This window comes from Amphibalanus amphitrite, unplaced genomic scaffold (genome assembly GCF_019059575.1).
Source record: "Amphibalanus amphitrite isolate SeventyFive unplaced genomic scaffold, NRLGWU_Aamphi_draft 000001F_arrow, whole genome shotgun sequence".
Lineage (NCBI taxonomy): Eukaryota > Metazoa > Arthropoda > Thecostraca > Balanomorpha > Balanidae > Amphibalanus > Amphibalanus amphitrite.
In genome coordinates, this window is record NW_024881499.1 from 1,788,559 (window position 1) to 1,800,715 (window position 12,157).

Sequence of the window (12,157 nt, forward strand, 5' to 3'; positions counted from 1 at the left end):
TCGGCGAGGGACGCGGGGTCGGCGGGCGTGTCGGCGGGTGACGTGGGCGTCTGAAAGTTGGCAGGCGGGCGGGGCCGAAAATAGCCCGACTGACACGGGACAACGTCGCGGACCGCGTGATACTCGACCGATGGAGTGGGGGGGGGGAGGGGGAGCAAAGGCCGTGTGAAGGAGAAACAGGACGGAGCGATATCGCAATGGACATGCTCCATAATCGCCATCGACACGCAAACGCACCATCGACATGTTGCCTTACGTTCTATATTGCACAACAGAGGATTCGTTTCCGCGACACGTCATAAACAAAATAGACTATACTGGACACAGGATGGCCCGGCAGGACGTAAAGGACGTATGGCCCGGCAAACCACCCTGCTAGCCACGAGCATGATTAAGTGAGACACACATGATTACCAACGGCTCCCACCCCACGCCGCGCTACTGTCTTAGAAAAATGAGGGTTCGAAATATCTCCACCGGTCGACCGGGCACCTATCACATTTCACGCTGGATTCGACTGAGCGGGACGCGATGCCGACGTCCTGATACAAATACTCACAGACTGACCCGTGCTTACATCAAACATTGTCCACCTACCCGACCCTCGCCACGACAGGGAATTCTCGTCCTCAGCCCCCGGCCCCGCACTGACACCATCCCAGCCTCGAGCTGGACGGCGCCGATTAGAGCGGAATATTGCCGTGCTTCTTCTCGAGGTTCTTGCGCTTCTTTCCGGCGAGGTTCTCGAGGTCCTGGCAGAGTCGGCGCCGCGTGTGGCGCGGTTCGATAATGTCGTCCACGAAGCCGCGCACGGCCGCCGGGAACGGGTTGCCGAACTTGGCCGTGTACTCGGCCTCGCGCGCGGCCGGGTCCGGGTCGCCCCGGTGCAGGATGGAGACGGCTCCCTTGGCGCCCATCACGGCGATCTCGGCCGTTGGCCAGGCGTAGTTGGTGTCTCCGCGCAGGTGTTTGGATGACATCACGTCGTACGCGCCGCCGTACGCCTGTCGGAGCGCCGCAGACGGACGCGTGTGAGGTATAACTACAGTCTGACGTGGGGAGGCCCCGCGGAGGGCGGGCGTGAGATACGACAGTCGGATAACGGCAGGAGGATACGGCGAATAGCACGAGTCGTGATACGCATGCCGGTTAATATGTAACCATACCTACTTGTCTGAAAACACTCATTTGCGTAACTCGTCTGGACACATACAGTTCAAAGTGAAAAACAGCATTCTCGTTCCCACTGAACTTAATTCCTGAAGTTTACCAGACACAAGCATTCATCTGCCGTTACCCAGCTGATCACCGCCCTTACCTTGCGCGTGATGACGGTGATTTTGGGCACAGTGGCCTCGGCGTAGGCGTAGAGTAGCTTGGCGCCGTGGCGGATGATGCCGCTGTGCTCCTGCGCCGTGCCGGGAAGGAAGCCGGGCACGTCTACAAACGTCACCAGCGGGATGGCGAACGCGTCACAGAAGCGCACGAAACGCGCCGCCTTCACCGACGAGTTGATGTCCAGGCAGCCTGCGGGGGAGAGGGAGGGGTCAGGTGGAGAGTCGATTACCGAAAGGAGAGGGTTCTCCTGAAGTCCGATTGCATCAGACCCAAGCCGAGGCGATTTACTGTCGATACATCAGAGTTTCCTCGGAATATATTCCGAATGTGAAATTGAAACTATTGTAAAGTCGTTCATACTTCATACAAAGAGTTCCACATTGTAGCAATATCTTCCGCCTTTAAACATCAACCGAAAGCCTGTCATTCAAAGGGAAACACATGGACATTCGGGGTCGGTTTGGAAGCCGGAAGTCCTGTAAATCCACGAATACACCGCACGGCACGGACCTGCGGCCACCTTGGGCTGGTTGCCGACGATGCCGACCGTCCTGCCATTGAGCCTGCCGAAGCCGATGAGGATGTTCTTAGCGTAGGCGGGCATCAGCTCGAAGAACTCTCCCTCGTCGACGAGCGATGTGATGACGCTGTGCATGTCGTAGGCGGCCATCGGATCCAGCGGCACCACCGTGTCCAGCCCCGGCACGTCGCGGTCCCTGCGGAGGGGAAGACACGGACGGGCGGGACGGTCAGACAACGTGACAGGGCGGCCGGTCCCTGCGGAGGGGGGACACGAACTGTCAGTCGAGACAGGGGACGGGACGGACAAACAGCCGGGACAGGGCGGCTGGTCCCTGCGGGCACCCGCACAGAAGGGCGCCGGTAGGGACCGGGCCTACAAAACGGGCCTCTCAACGGGCCTACAAAGAAAAAAAAAACTGAAAGCATAGAAAATATCAAATTCATGATGAACTGAACACCTGAGGGTTGAAACCATAAATGACGTAAAAGTTAATTGATTGAAGACTCTTGAAAAATGTCTTAATCAGAACTTCAATCCTTCATCTCGTTTGTTATTTGTCTAGCGCTACGTTCATCGATTCCCTGTCATACCACCACGTAGGCCTCCCCAGCTTCCACCCGTGTGTATCACGTCCCGCGCCACCCCCGGCACGAACCAGGGGTCGTCCGAGGGCCGCACCGGCACCGCCTCCGTGTTGTTCACCGGCAGGAAATTCATGAGCGCGCGCAGCGTCAGAAGCGCGTCCACATCGTTATCGAACGCGTTGTGCGCCACGCCCGAGGTGGAGGTGTGCACACTGGCCCCGCCCAGCTCCTCGAACGTCACGTCCTCATTGGTCACCGACTGAAACCGACGGCCAACCAGAGGTCAGCACAGGGGGTGAGGAGCGCACGATCACTCGCGGAACAGTGAAATGAAGTCTGAGTTCATATTTATGTGGACGATAAGAAACGGCTAATCGAGCTCATGACGCTAGTGGAGCTAAATCTGTCACAAACTCCACCATTGAGATCTCCAGACAGAAACAAATATGATCAATTAAGCACAAGGACATATGGCCTTAAAATCCACAAAGCGCGTCTGAAATAGCTGAAAATATCCGTCTCGCAGACGTAGCGTCTCAATACGCCTGTGGACCATAGTTGACCACAGTGATGCCACCAGGGCCTCGTTTCATAAAGCTCTGCCGTAACTTACACCTTTCCGTAATTCACACCCTTTCAAACTACGGAGCGCAAATGAAGCCGTTTCACAAAGCCACAACTGGAATTGTTTACACCTCCGTAACTATGCACATTTGCGTAGTTACCGTAATTTATCAAGCGTCCTACAAATTACAATTTCATGTCAACACTTACTTTTTTTACGAGAAATCATAAAACAATTATATTTAATTTAAATCTTAAAAATTATTTATGAAAAAACAACATTGATATTGATAACCATCCTTTATTAAATCCACATATTGAAAACAGCAGAAAGCCAGCTAAGCAGAAGTGCCTAACTACGAAAGTGGCGCGGCGCGGCGAATAAACAAAATTCCGATAGTGGCCACAAAAAGCGACTGGTACAGAAGATTTGCAGTTTCTTTTTCTCATTTTGGCTGTTCTTTCTTCCTCACTGGGCTCAATATTATAAAATATATTAAAAATTAGCTTCGAATCTTCACATTAATTCAAATTCACGCAACATTTTTGTGCGTAGTTTACTCCACTGATATCAAGAACTTGATAAAATATTTGGCGTTAATTACGTCGTTTTATGAAACCCAACTGGCATCAATTGGTCCGGAATCGAGCATTTGCCGTAAATGAAGCTCCGTAATTTCGATGGCGTGAATTACTCCGGTCTCCGGCTTTATGAAACCGAATTGGCATCAAATACGCCAAATCTGGCATAATTGACGGAACGCCGTAAGTAATTCCTTTTATGAAACGAGGCCCAGGTCACCGGCTCGCGTGCCGAGCACGGCCCTACCTTGGCCATGTCGGCCCTACATTACCACGTGCGGCCCTACCTTGACGACGTCTGGCCCGGTGATGAACAGGTACGATGTGTCCTTGACCATGAACGTGAAGTCGGTGAGCGCCGGCGAGTACACGGCGCCGCCCGCGCACGGACCCATGATCATCGATATCTGGCGGTCAGACAGCGCGGAGAAGGCGGGGTGATTATATCAGACACGGCATAGGCGGATACATCGAGATCTGACGGACAGACGGTGCCGCAGGGCGGGGTAATTATGAGTTCTGACACGGCATGGGTGGGTCTATCGAGATCTGAGGGACAGACGGCGCCGAGAGGGCGGGGAGATTAGGGATCTGACACAGCATAGGCGGGTCAGCTCGAGATCTGGCGGACGGACGGCACCGCGGGGCGGGTAAGATCGAGATGTTACACGGCATGGGCTAGCTGACGCGAGATCTGGGCAAACAGACGGTACCGCGGGCAGGGTGAACCGAGATCTGACGCGCCAACACTCCTGAGGGACACCACCCCACTGAACTGAGGGACCCCGCACCACTGACCTGAGGGAGCTAACCCACTGACTCGCGGGACCCCGTCCCCACCCTACTGACCTGCGGCACCACCCCCGAGGCCATCACGTTGCGCAGGAAGATGTCAGCGTAGCCGGCCAGCGACTCGACGCCCTCCTGGATGCGCGCGCCGCCCGAGTCGTTCAGCCCGATGATGGGCGCCCCGGTCAGCAGCGCCTGGTCCATCACCTGGCGACAGACGGGGCAGAGGTCAGCGGTCAGAGCCCCGGTCAGCGGTCAGCAGCGCCCCGGTCAGCAGCGCCTGGTCCATCACCTGGCGACAGACGGGGCAGAGGTCAGCGGTCAGAGCTCCGGTCAGCGGTCAGCAGCGCCCCGGTCAGCAGCGCCTGGTTCATCACCTGGAGACGAACCGGACACGTCAGCGGCACGGGCGCCGTTCGGATCGAGGGGAGAGTAGTGGGGCCCAAATCCAACGTTAGTAGGAAGAATGGCATGACTAAATAACAAATCTCCAACCCTGATCATAATGCATTGTAAAAAAATTCGTAAACGTAAAGAAATATGAGTTCAGATGCATACAAAACTTTCAAAAGACTACTTTATGATAACTTTATGCAACTTTATGATAAATATCCATTGAAAAAAGATAGCCCACGTTGTCTCAGCACGGACCTTGCAGATTTTCTTGGCGTGTATGCTGCTGAGGCTGCCGCCGAACACGGTGAAGTCCTGGCTGAAGATGAACACGGGCCGTCCGAACACCGAGCCGCGGCCGGTGACCACGCTGTCGCCGGCCACCCGGTGCTCGGCCATGCCGAAATCGGAGCACGTGTGCTCGGCGAACGCATCGTACTCGACGAAGGTGCCGGCGTCGCAGAGCAGCTCGATCCGCTCCCGGGCCGTGAGCTTACCCTGCCGACGAAAACACGGTCAACATGGATCGGTTATAACAAGATTACTTTACTACTCAGGTTGGTTCACTAGGGAAATAAAGGCGCCGTAGCTACGTCACGGATTTGGTAGCAATCTGGTAGCATTTTTTGCAGACATCAATGGCGCACGTGTTGTTTGATCGTCGCCAATACTATTTTACTGCACTATTTTGTTATTTCACTGCAATGTATTGTACATTACATTTGAAAATTAAAATAAAGAAATATTCGTAACCCAGCAAGTCAGTTATTCTTTGAGGCAGCACTCTGTCAGCATTGAGCCTTCAGAATGTGTTATTTGATAGACTTTCCCACATTTTCTACTCTTGTGGAAAACTTTCTTAGTCATCAAAAATGTATGCACATATGAATAATTAGAACTTCATTTTCAAAGTTTTATAGAAATAAGATTTCACATCACATTATCATAAGGCTACCTGTCCATTTCGTCCTACCAATTAAATATTCATCCAGCAGAAGGCAGGTACTTCTGAGAAGGTACTGATATCTCTTAGGTATCTACACCAATATTTTGATTTCAGGAAAATGACAGAGACTGACAAGCTATTAAAACTTCAGCGTATGAAAGGGATGTTATGACTTATGCACATTGAAAAACATCAGATAATGCTTTTGAACCATCTCATTCACCAGCACACATCAATCCGGCTCCTGGCTTCTGTCAAGGAAACATTCCAAAATAATGCATTATTTTATTTCATTGACCACCTTGCAAAAGACAAACAGCAAACACATCACCACCAAAAACAAAAATAGTCAACAGGTAGGTACCAACTGATCTAGCCGTGCTGTGTCATGTGCCTTTGAAAAACTTGAGCAGTCAGGGTTGAATAAACACCCCAAACTTAGCCATTCATGCATGAACAAGTGCAAATTCTGGTCGAGCATTTTAATAAAAATGAAACTAACAGCATTGTAGGTTACAATTATAAAAAAGACAATAACAAAAAAAACAGCAGAGCTTACTCTACAAGGCATAACCATTAATTTTATAACTGACATCCAAATTCGCATCTCCGAAGTTTAACCCACCTACCAGCCACCTGCACATTTCTGCGCACATGTGCTGCGCAGTGTGCACAGTCACTACACATTACACAATTATGAGAATTAAAATAGTTTTAAACAATCAAGCAAGTCAGGACTGGGATGCAGATTCACAAGTTCTCTCAACATCTTCAATTACCAACAATCGAGAGCACCTTGTGATCTCAGTAACTCCGCAGATCCATCTTCTGTTTTCCATTTTCAGTTTTCAATTGAAACATAAGTTCCATCTGGGAGACACATGTTGCATCATTATGTTTAAACAATTATTATGCTTGAACTTTTGATTTTTCATGTGAACTTCACTTCAAAAGTTGATTCAATTTGATATAATTTGTATCATGCTACGATCACGGCGCACCAAATCACAGATAACTTGAAAATAACCAAGCAAAAGCCACATTCTTCAGCAAACTATGAGAGCTATCTGATCCATGCTGCGTTGAAATAATTGAAAATCGCCAAAATCAGTCAAAATATGACAATTAAATTAATATAAACTTCACAAAACTCTGATTTGTGAGGCAATGCGCAACAGAAATGCGAGGGAATATGGTAGTAATCTGGTAGCAATTATGAAGGATTTCCCCTGTCGCTGATGAAAAAACAATTAAAACAAATTTTTCAACGCAGAGGAAATCCTTCATTATGAGTTGCAGGGACCATTTGATTGGCCCATTTTAGATAAATATAGGCCGAAAGTTTCGATTTCAACCCCATTTATCGTAATGAGACGAATCCATTGGCTTAGTGGTACGTCTTTTGAACACATGTAGGCCTTAGATTTCTCCTTAGCCCGCCTGAAACACACCATGCTTTGCATGCATTTCTATGGGTGAAGGAAAATTCATGCGCCGTGATGACGTCACGGTAAAGGAATTCTGAAGCTCGTGAACGGGGGCTGGGTTATAAGTTACCCGGAACTCCGGAATAATATACGAACATGCACAGCAGTTACGGACGCCGTAACTGCTACAATATTTCAAGCGGCACTAAACACCATATATTTTGCTCACATAATCAACTTTTATGATCTGCAAACACCCTCTTCACGATTGAAGTGAAAGAAAAAAATCCTTTGTGCGTAGAGGAAAAACTTTAAGGTACATTTTACAGCTGTTGCCGACTTCTGCTTCAAAGAAAACAATTCCGGTGGAATAAATACAAAAACGGAAATTACGTAAACAAACCGGTGGAAAGTCGTGGGGGGCGAGGCAAGAGGCAAGAGCGGGGCGATAAAATGTGTAATGTGTGTGCAAGGTGCAACAAGCTGCCCTTTTTATATTTACCGCTGTACCCTACTGAGAAGGCCTAGTCGTATTATAAATGAGTGCTTTGAATGCAACATGAACATTGTTTATAAAACGAGATGAAAGGATACCATGAATATTATCATCTTCATGCTCCGACATATATCTGACATTTTGTTGCATTTGTTGTACTTAAATTGTGCGTTATGATTACAAAAGAAGTGCCTAAATACAGGTAAAAAACAAATATTTGTTACTGTTCATACTACTGTTCCCCTAAGGATGTCAGGGCCAGCAATCCTGAAAATATATTTGAGGCTTAGCTACTATCTACGGTTCACTGTTCAGTGATTGGCACCTTACGATTCCCATGAAAACACTTTTTTCTGGTCAGCGTGGCTACTGTTGCTAGAACCTGTTGTGTCATTGTTGAGTTCACAAATACTTAATGTTTATTTCAGGGGTGCGGAGCCGGAGCCGGGGCCGGAGCCGCCGGAGCCGGCATATTTTACCGGGAGCCGGAGCCGTGAAACAATATAGCCCGGAGCCGGAGCTGGAGCCGGCATATTTTGCCCGGAGCCGGAGCCGTGAAACAATATATAGCCCGCCGCCCGGAGCCGGAGCCGTCAAAAAAGGGGGGCGACTCCGGCTCCTTTTTTGAAGAGGAAAAATTTATTGACCTAGTTCGGTTTGACAGTACAAGGCAGTAAAACATGTGGTATTCAAAATATGAAAATAGCCAAGGCCTTAAAAACAAAAACAGCCTTGTTATGCAAATCCAGAAGCAACGTGTACCAATCCCATCGTCTTTTTTCTTCCACCCGTATTTAATTGCATAGGGGATGTACTGAGTACTGGAGCCGGAGCCGGAGCCGGACCATTTTACTCGGAGCCGGAGCCGGAGCCGCAATGACATTTCACCCAGAGCCGGAGCCGGAGCCGTCTGAAATTTCCACGGCTCCACATCCCTTGTTTACTTTTAATCATTGTAAATGGTACTTCTACTCTGATTTTAAAGGAAATAGTTCACTTTCACGAAATTATTTTTTTTTGCAACGATTTATTATTTTTTATGTTCAAAATAATCAGCAAAGAAAATAAAACCTTTTTATAACAAAAGATTTTTTCTATATTTTGATATAGGAAGAACTTTTCAGTTTCTGTAAGGCACACGCGATCCAGTATGAAAAGAGCATGGGTCCCGAAAATTCTTCAGAAACAGAGAAATTATCGCAGCCACCGGCATTTGGGCGATCTGCTCGATCTGATAATGTTCCCCTGAATGTCCTAATTGATCAGTACGAGAATTTCTCTAGAGTTCTCGTAGATAATTTCTCTAGTTTCTGAAGAATTTTCGGGACCCATGCTCTTTTCATACTGGATGGAAATATATGCAAGGCACACATCCTCAACGCAAGACACCTTTTTCGGGACGAGAAATAGAATATCTTTGCCTAGGGTGATCGTTGGGCTGTAAAAGCTCCTGATTTATGCTCGTCTCAGCCCAAGCTACGGAACTGCTATTCCAGTTCAAAACCCATGTTAAAAAGTGAACTATTTCCTTTAATGCCAACAAAACGATTGACTTTTGAGCTCTTTATCCCAGTTTGCTCAATTGAAGAGCGCCGAAAAAGCCTAAAAACTGAGAAAGGAAGAACTGAATTGACGCTACGCAGAACATCAACATCCAGACACTGTTTGAAACATTAGCCATGACCGAGTCAGGAGAGCTTGTGTGCAACATCAATAAGTGCCGACGTCCGCTGACGTCAAGGGCGTGGGTGACCAGCTGTCTGCACGCCTTCTGCGAGGAGGACGGCGGCAAGTACGTCCACCAGACGCCCGTCAAGTGTCCCGCCTGCGACACCACCCTGAACGACAGCCTAGACGTCATACAGGTACGCTACGTAAGAAAATACGGTAGGTGTTAGAAGTCGGCGCATATTGTGAAAGAATTGCATGAGGAAAAGCGATAAGTGGCAAAGCAGTTCAGGGCGGTAGGGCGCATGAACACCGTTCCCCGCAGTTGCCGTAATGGCGCCGCCCGTGTCGGCAGATCGAGGTGAACCCCAGCGAGCGGTTCAAGTCGATGGTGCTGGCCGGTCTGAAGCCGGACGTCATCTGCGACGTGGCCGGCCGGGCGCTGGCCTTCTGGATGTACCAGATGTCCGAGGACCGCGCCTACCTGGCCGCAGCCGTCAGCCGGGGACGACGCCGCTTCGACGACCTCGAGCGCTACTACGAGAAAAACGTCCGCCAGCTGCAGGTAACTGGGATCGGCGTGCTGATATAGACATCGATGAGCGTTAAATGTTAGTAGGTATTCCTACATTGACTCTTGGAAATCAGCGTAAGACAAAGATGCCTTTAAGTCGGGTTATCGAGCTGATATTCTAATTTCGACTCATTGTGATTTGTGACACGACGCTCCAATTCCATTTGATTCATTTTGTACTGTACCACCAGCATTCACCCATGTCGTACAGTTCTTCAAATGGTGCCGATGGCCTCTCGGCAGACTCAGATTACATCCATGAAGACGCACCTGGACAAGGAGCTGGCGAGCAGCGCGCGCCAGTTGGAGGAGGCGCGCCACGAGCTGGAGGCCAGCCAGCGCCAGGCCGAGGAGCTCTCCGGTCGGCTGGCGCAGCGCAACAAACAGTACCAGCAGCTGCAGCGCGACTACGACGCGCTGCGCGTGCGGACGGCGGGCACGGCGCCGCGCGTGTCGCCGGCCCACTCGCCGGCGCGCTCAGTGTCGGCCACCTGGCACCCGCCCGTCGGCCACCTGCAGCCGTCGCCGGTGCCGCGCCGCGTCTCGCACGTCTCACAGTTTGTGTTCAAACCGGTGACCCCGCAGCCGGTCACACCCAACAAACGGTGATCGTGACGCCAGTCTGCTGTGTCAGTTGTGATAAAACGAGTGGTGTTGCGATGAGCCCAAAATGAATTAAGTATGTCTGTTGATAATTATGTGTTCCCTGTTCCTCCCTTGATCCACATCTGACATAAGATTGAAGCACAAAGCTCAACCCCAGAATATATATCCTGTTAAAGTGATGTAGTTTTCAGCTACAATGACAAGGTATCCACTGAGACCTTAAACAAGTTTTGGGATATTGTTTGATGTTTATTGCCAACTTGTTTAGGTTTGAATTGTGATTGTCCCATACCTATAAGCAGCCAGCAGCACCCCATTAGCACAGCCTCAGCTTCAGGCGCGGATACAAGGGGGGGCCATGGGGGCCATGGCCCCCCTTGGCCGATTTTTTTTCAAAAATAAAATAAAAAGTTAAAAAGTTAAAAAGCTGAAAAGGGGGCCTCCTGAAAATAAAGTGGCCGAAATCCGATGAGTTTTTTTTTTTTAACCTACCCACTTAGTTATTTCTTAGAAGACCAGCTGAGAAGACTTCTTTGTTAGAAGATTGGTAAAGCTTTTCATAACTTGGAGGTCTCTTATACTCACAGAGATGACCACTTTTACAGGGCCTCCTAACCTGCACAGAGGGCCTCCAAGCCTGCACAGATGTTGAGATGTTGCCTGAACAGCTAGATAAGCTCAATAGACGCAGTTTTTTTTTTGGGGGGGGGGGGGGCAACAAGTGGGAAGATGGGGCCTCCAACAGGTGGGATTATGGGGGGGGGCCTCCTGGTTTCTAATGGCCCCTCCCTTGGAGATTTTCTGGATCCGCCCCTGCTCAGCTTGGACCTACCTACCAGATGATGACATCACACTGAAGGGTAGACACTGGGGTCAGAGCTTATTATGTGTAGACAGCAAACTGCAACTCCTAACAGGGGCCAGGTCTTCTATGGGCTAACAGTCCCACCCTGTCACTGCCAGGTGCTGTTAACTGTGGCTGCTAGATGACTCAGACTTAATATGGTAGCAACTGGGAGGTGGATTGGTGGATGACTACGCACCATGAGGCCCAATAGTTTCTTATAATTTATGCAATGTTACTTTAGATCATGTTTTATGTTCCAGTTGAAAGTTCATTTTTAAATGAAGTGCAATGGTAAAACATTGATCAAAATGTGCATACAGTCGGTAGAAATTCAAGCCGAGGGGGCATGAAACGTCCCCAAGGTTAGCACAACACATCTACTGACATAGTGTTGAATAAATTTGCATGGAAAGCACATATGAATTGTTTTAAAGTTGCTCTTCAAATAATTGCGCTCAAAACACACTAAATTAGGATCTCTTGCGTGTTAATGCATTCATGACGCACCGAAGACACTCACCTTTTTATGTTGAACATCGATACGCTTCTGACCCCCGCCTTGCAGCGATTCAGCACGCTTTTTCTTGATTTGCTCTTCAACCGCTAGGGTGTGGGCGGTCCCTTGCCACCGTTTGATGACTGAACATTGCTTTTGGACTAAATTATTCCCCAGACGCAAAAGCCGGACACCGGACATGTAGGCAGCCATGTTGAAATTGGAAGCGAGGAATCGCTACCATATTCCTTTCTCCATGGGCCGGTAAAAAAAAGATCGAAGGCATTCTGTTACCGTGCCCAACCGTGCCGAGGGAGCCGTTTG

The 12,157-nt window shown here is 49.3% G+C and overlaps 2 protein-coding genes across 5 annotated transcripts; one reads left to right on the forward strand and one right to left on the reverse strand.

Annotated features, from left to right (window-relative positions):
- Positions 1-241: 241 nt before the first annotated feature.
- Positions 242-12,156, reverse strand: LOC122387141 (propionyl-CoA carboxylase beta chain, mitochondrial-like). 2 transcript variants are annotated; one of them, XM_043377089.1, is made up of 8 exons: positions 11,858-12,156; positions 5,032-5,271; positions 4,441-4,587; positions 3,879-3,998; positions 2,517-2,704; positions 1,849-2,054; positions 1,319-1,527; positions 242-1,004 (listed from the first exon to the last, which is right to left on the reverse strand). In XM_043377089.1, the coding sequence occupies exons 1-8, from the start codon at positions 12,044-12,046 to the stop codon at positions 684-686; spliced, it is 1,620 nt and encodes a 539-aa protein (XP_043233024.1). In that variant the 5' UTR covers positions 12,047-12,156; the 3' UTR covers positions 242-683. The 2 variants fall into 2 exon arrangements, with proteins under 2 accessions (XP_043233024.1, XP_043233103.1); XM_043377168.1 differs by lacking the exon at positions 11,858-12,156 and adding an exon at positions 6,515-6,900.
- On the forward strand, positions 7,531-10,665 carry LOC122387233 (E3 ubiquitin-protein ligase CCNB1IP1-like). Of its 3 annotated transcripts, none has more exons than XM_043377390.1 (4): positions 7,531-7,608; positions 9,216-9,507; positions 9,666-9,875; positions 10,128-10,665. In XM_043377390.1, the coding sequence occupies exons 2-4, from the start codon at positions 9,322-9,324 to the stop codon at positions 10,491-10,493; spliced, it is 762 nt and encodes a 253-aa protein (XP_043233325.1). In that variant the 5' UTR covers positions 7,531-7,608; positions 9,216-9,321; the 3' UTR covers positions 10,494-10,665. The 3 variants fall into 3 exon arrangements, with proteins under 3 accessions (XP_043233325.1, XP_043233242.1, XP_043233393.1); XM_043377307.1 differs by having other exon boundaries at positions 7,563-7,687; XM_043377458.1 differs by lacking the exon at positions 7,531-7,608 and adding an exon at positions 7,811-7,845 and having other exon boundaries at positions 9,215-9,507.
- Position 12,157: the final 1 nt, after the last annotated feature.

Excerpts from the sequence above, each read along its gene's own strand:
- LOC122387233 (XM_043377390.1), top strand. The coding sequence starts at position 9,322 with ATGACCGAGTCAGGAGAGCTTGTGTGCAACATCAATAAGTGCCGACGT. Across the intron at positions 9,508-9,665 it reads ACAGCCTAGACGTCATACAG|ATCGAGGTGAACCCCAGCGA; the intron begins GTACGCTACGTA and ends CCGTGTCGGCAG. Across the intron at positions 9,876-10,127 it reads AAAACGTCCGCCAGCTGCAG|ACTCAGATTACATCCATGAA; the intron begins GTAACTGGGATC and ends GCCTCTCGGCAG.
- LOC122387141 (XM_043377089.1), bottom strand. The coding sequence starts at position 12,046 with ATGGCTGCCTACATGTCCGGTGTCCGGCTTTTGCGTCTGGGGAATAAT. Across the intron at positions 2,055-2,516 it reads CGGCCCTCGGACGACCCCTG|GGACCGCGACGTGCCGGGGC; the intron begins GTTCGTGCCGGG and ends TCCCCTCCGCAG. Across the intron at positions 1,528-1,848 it reads CCAGCCCAAGGTGGCCGCAG|GCTGCCTGGACATCAACTCG; the intron begins GTCCGTGCCGTG and ends TCTCCCCCGCAG.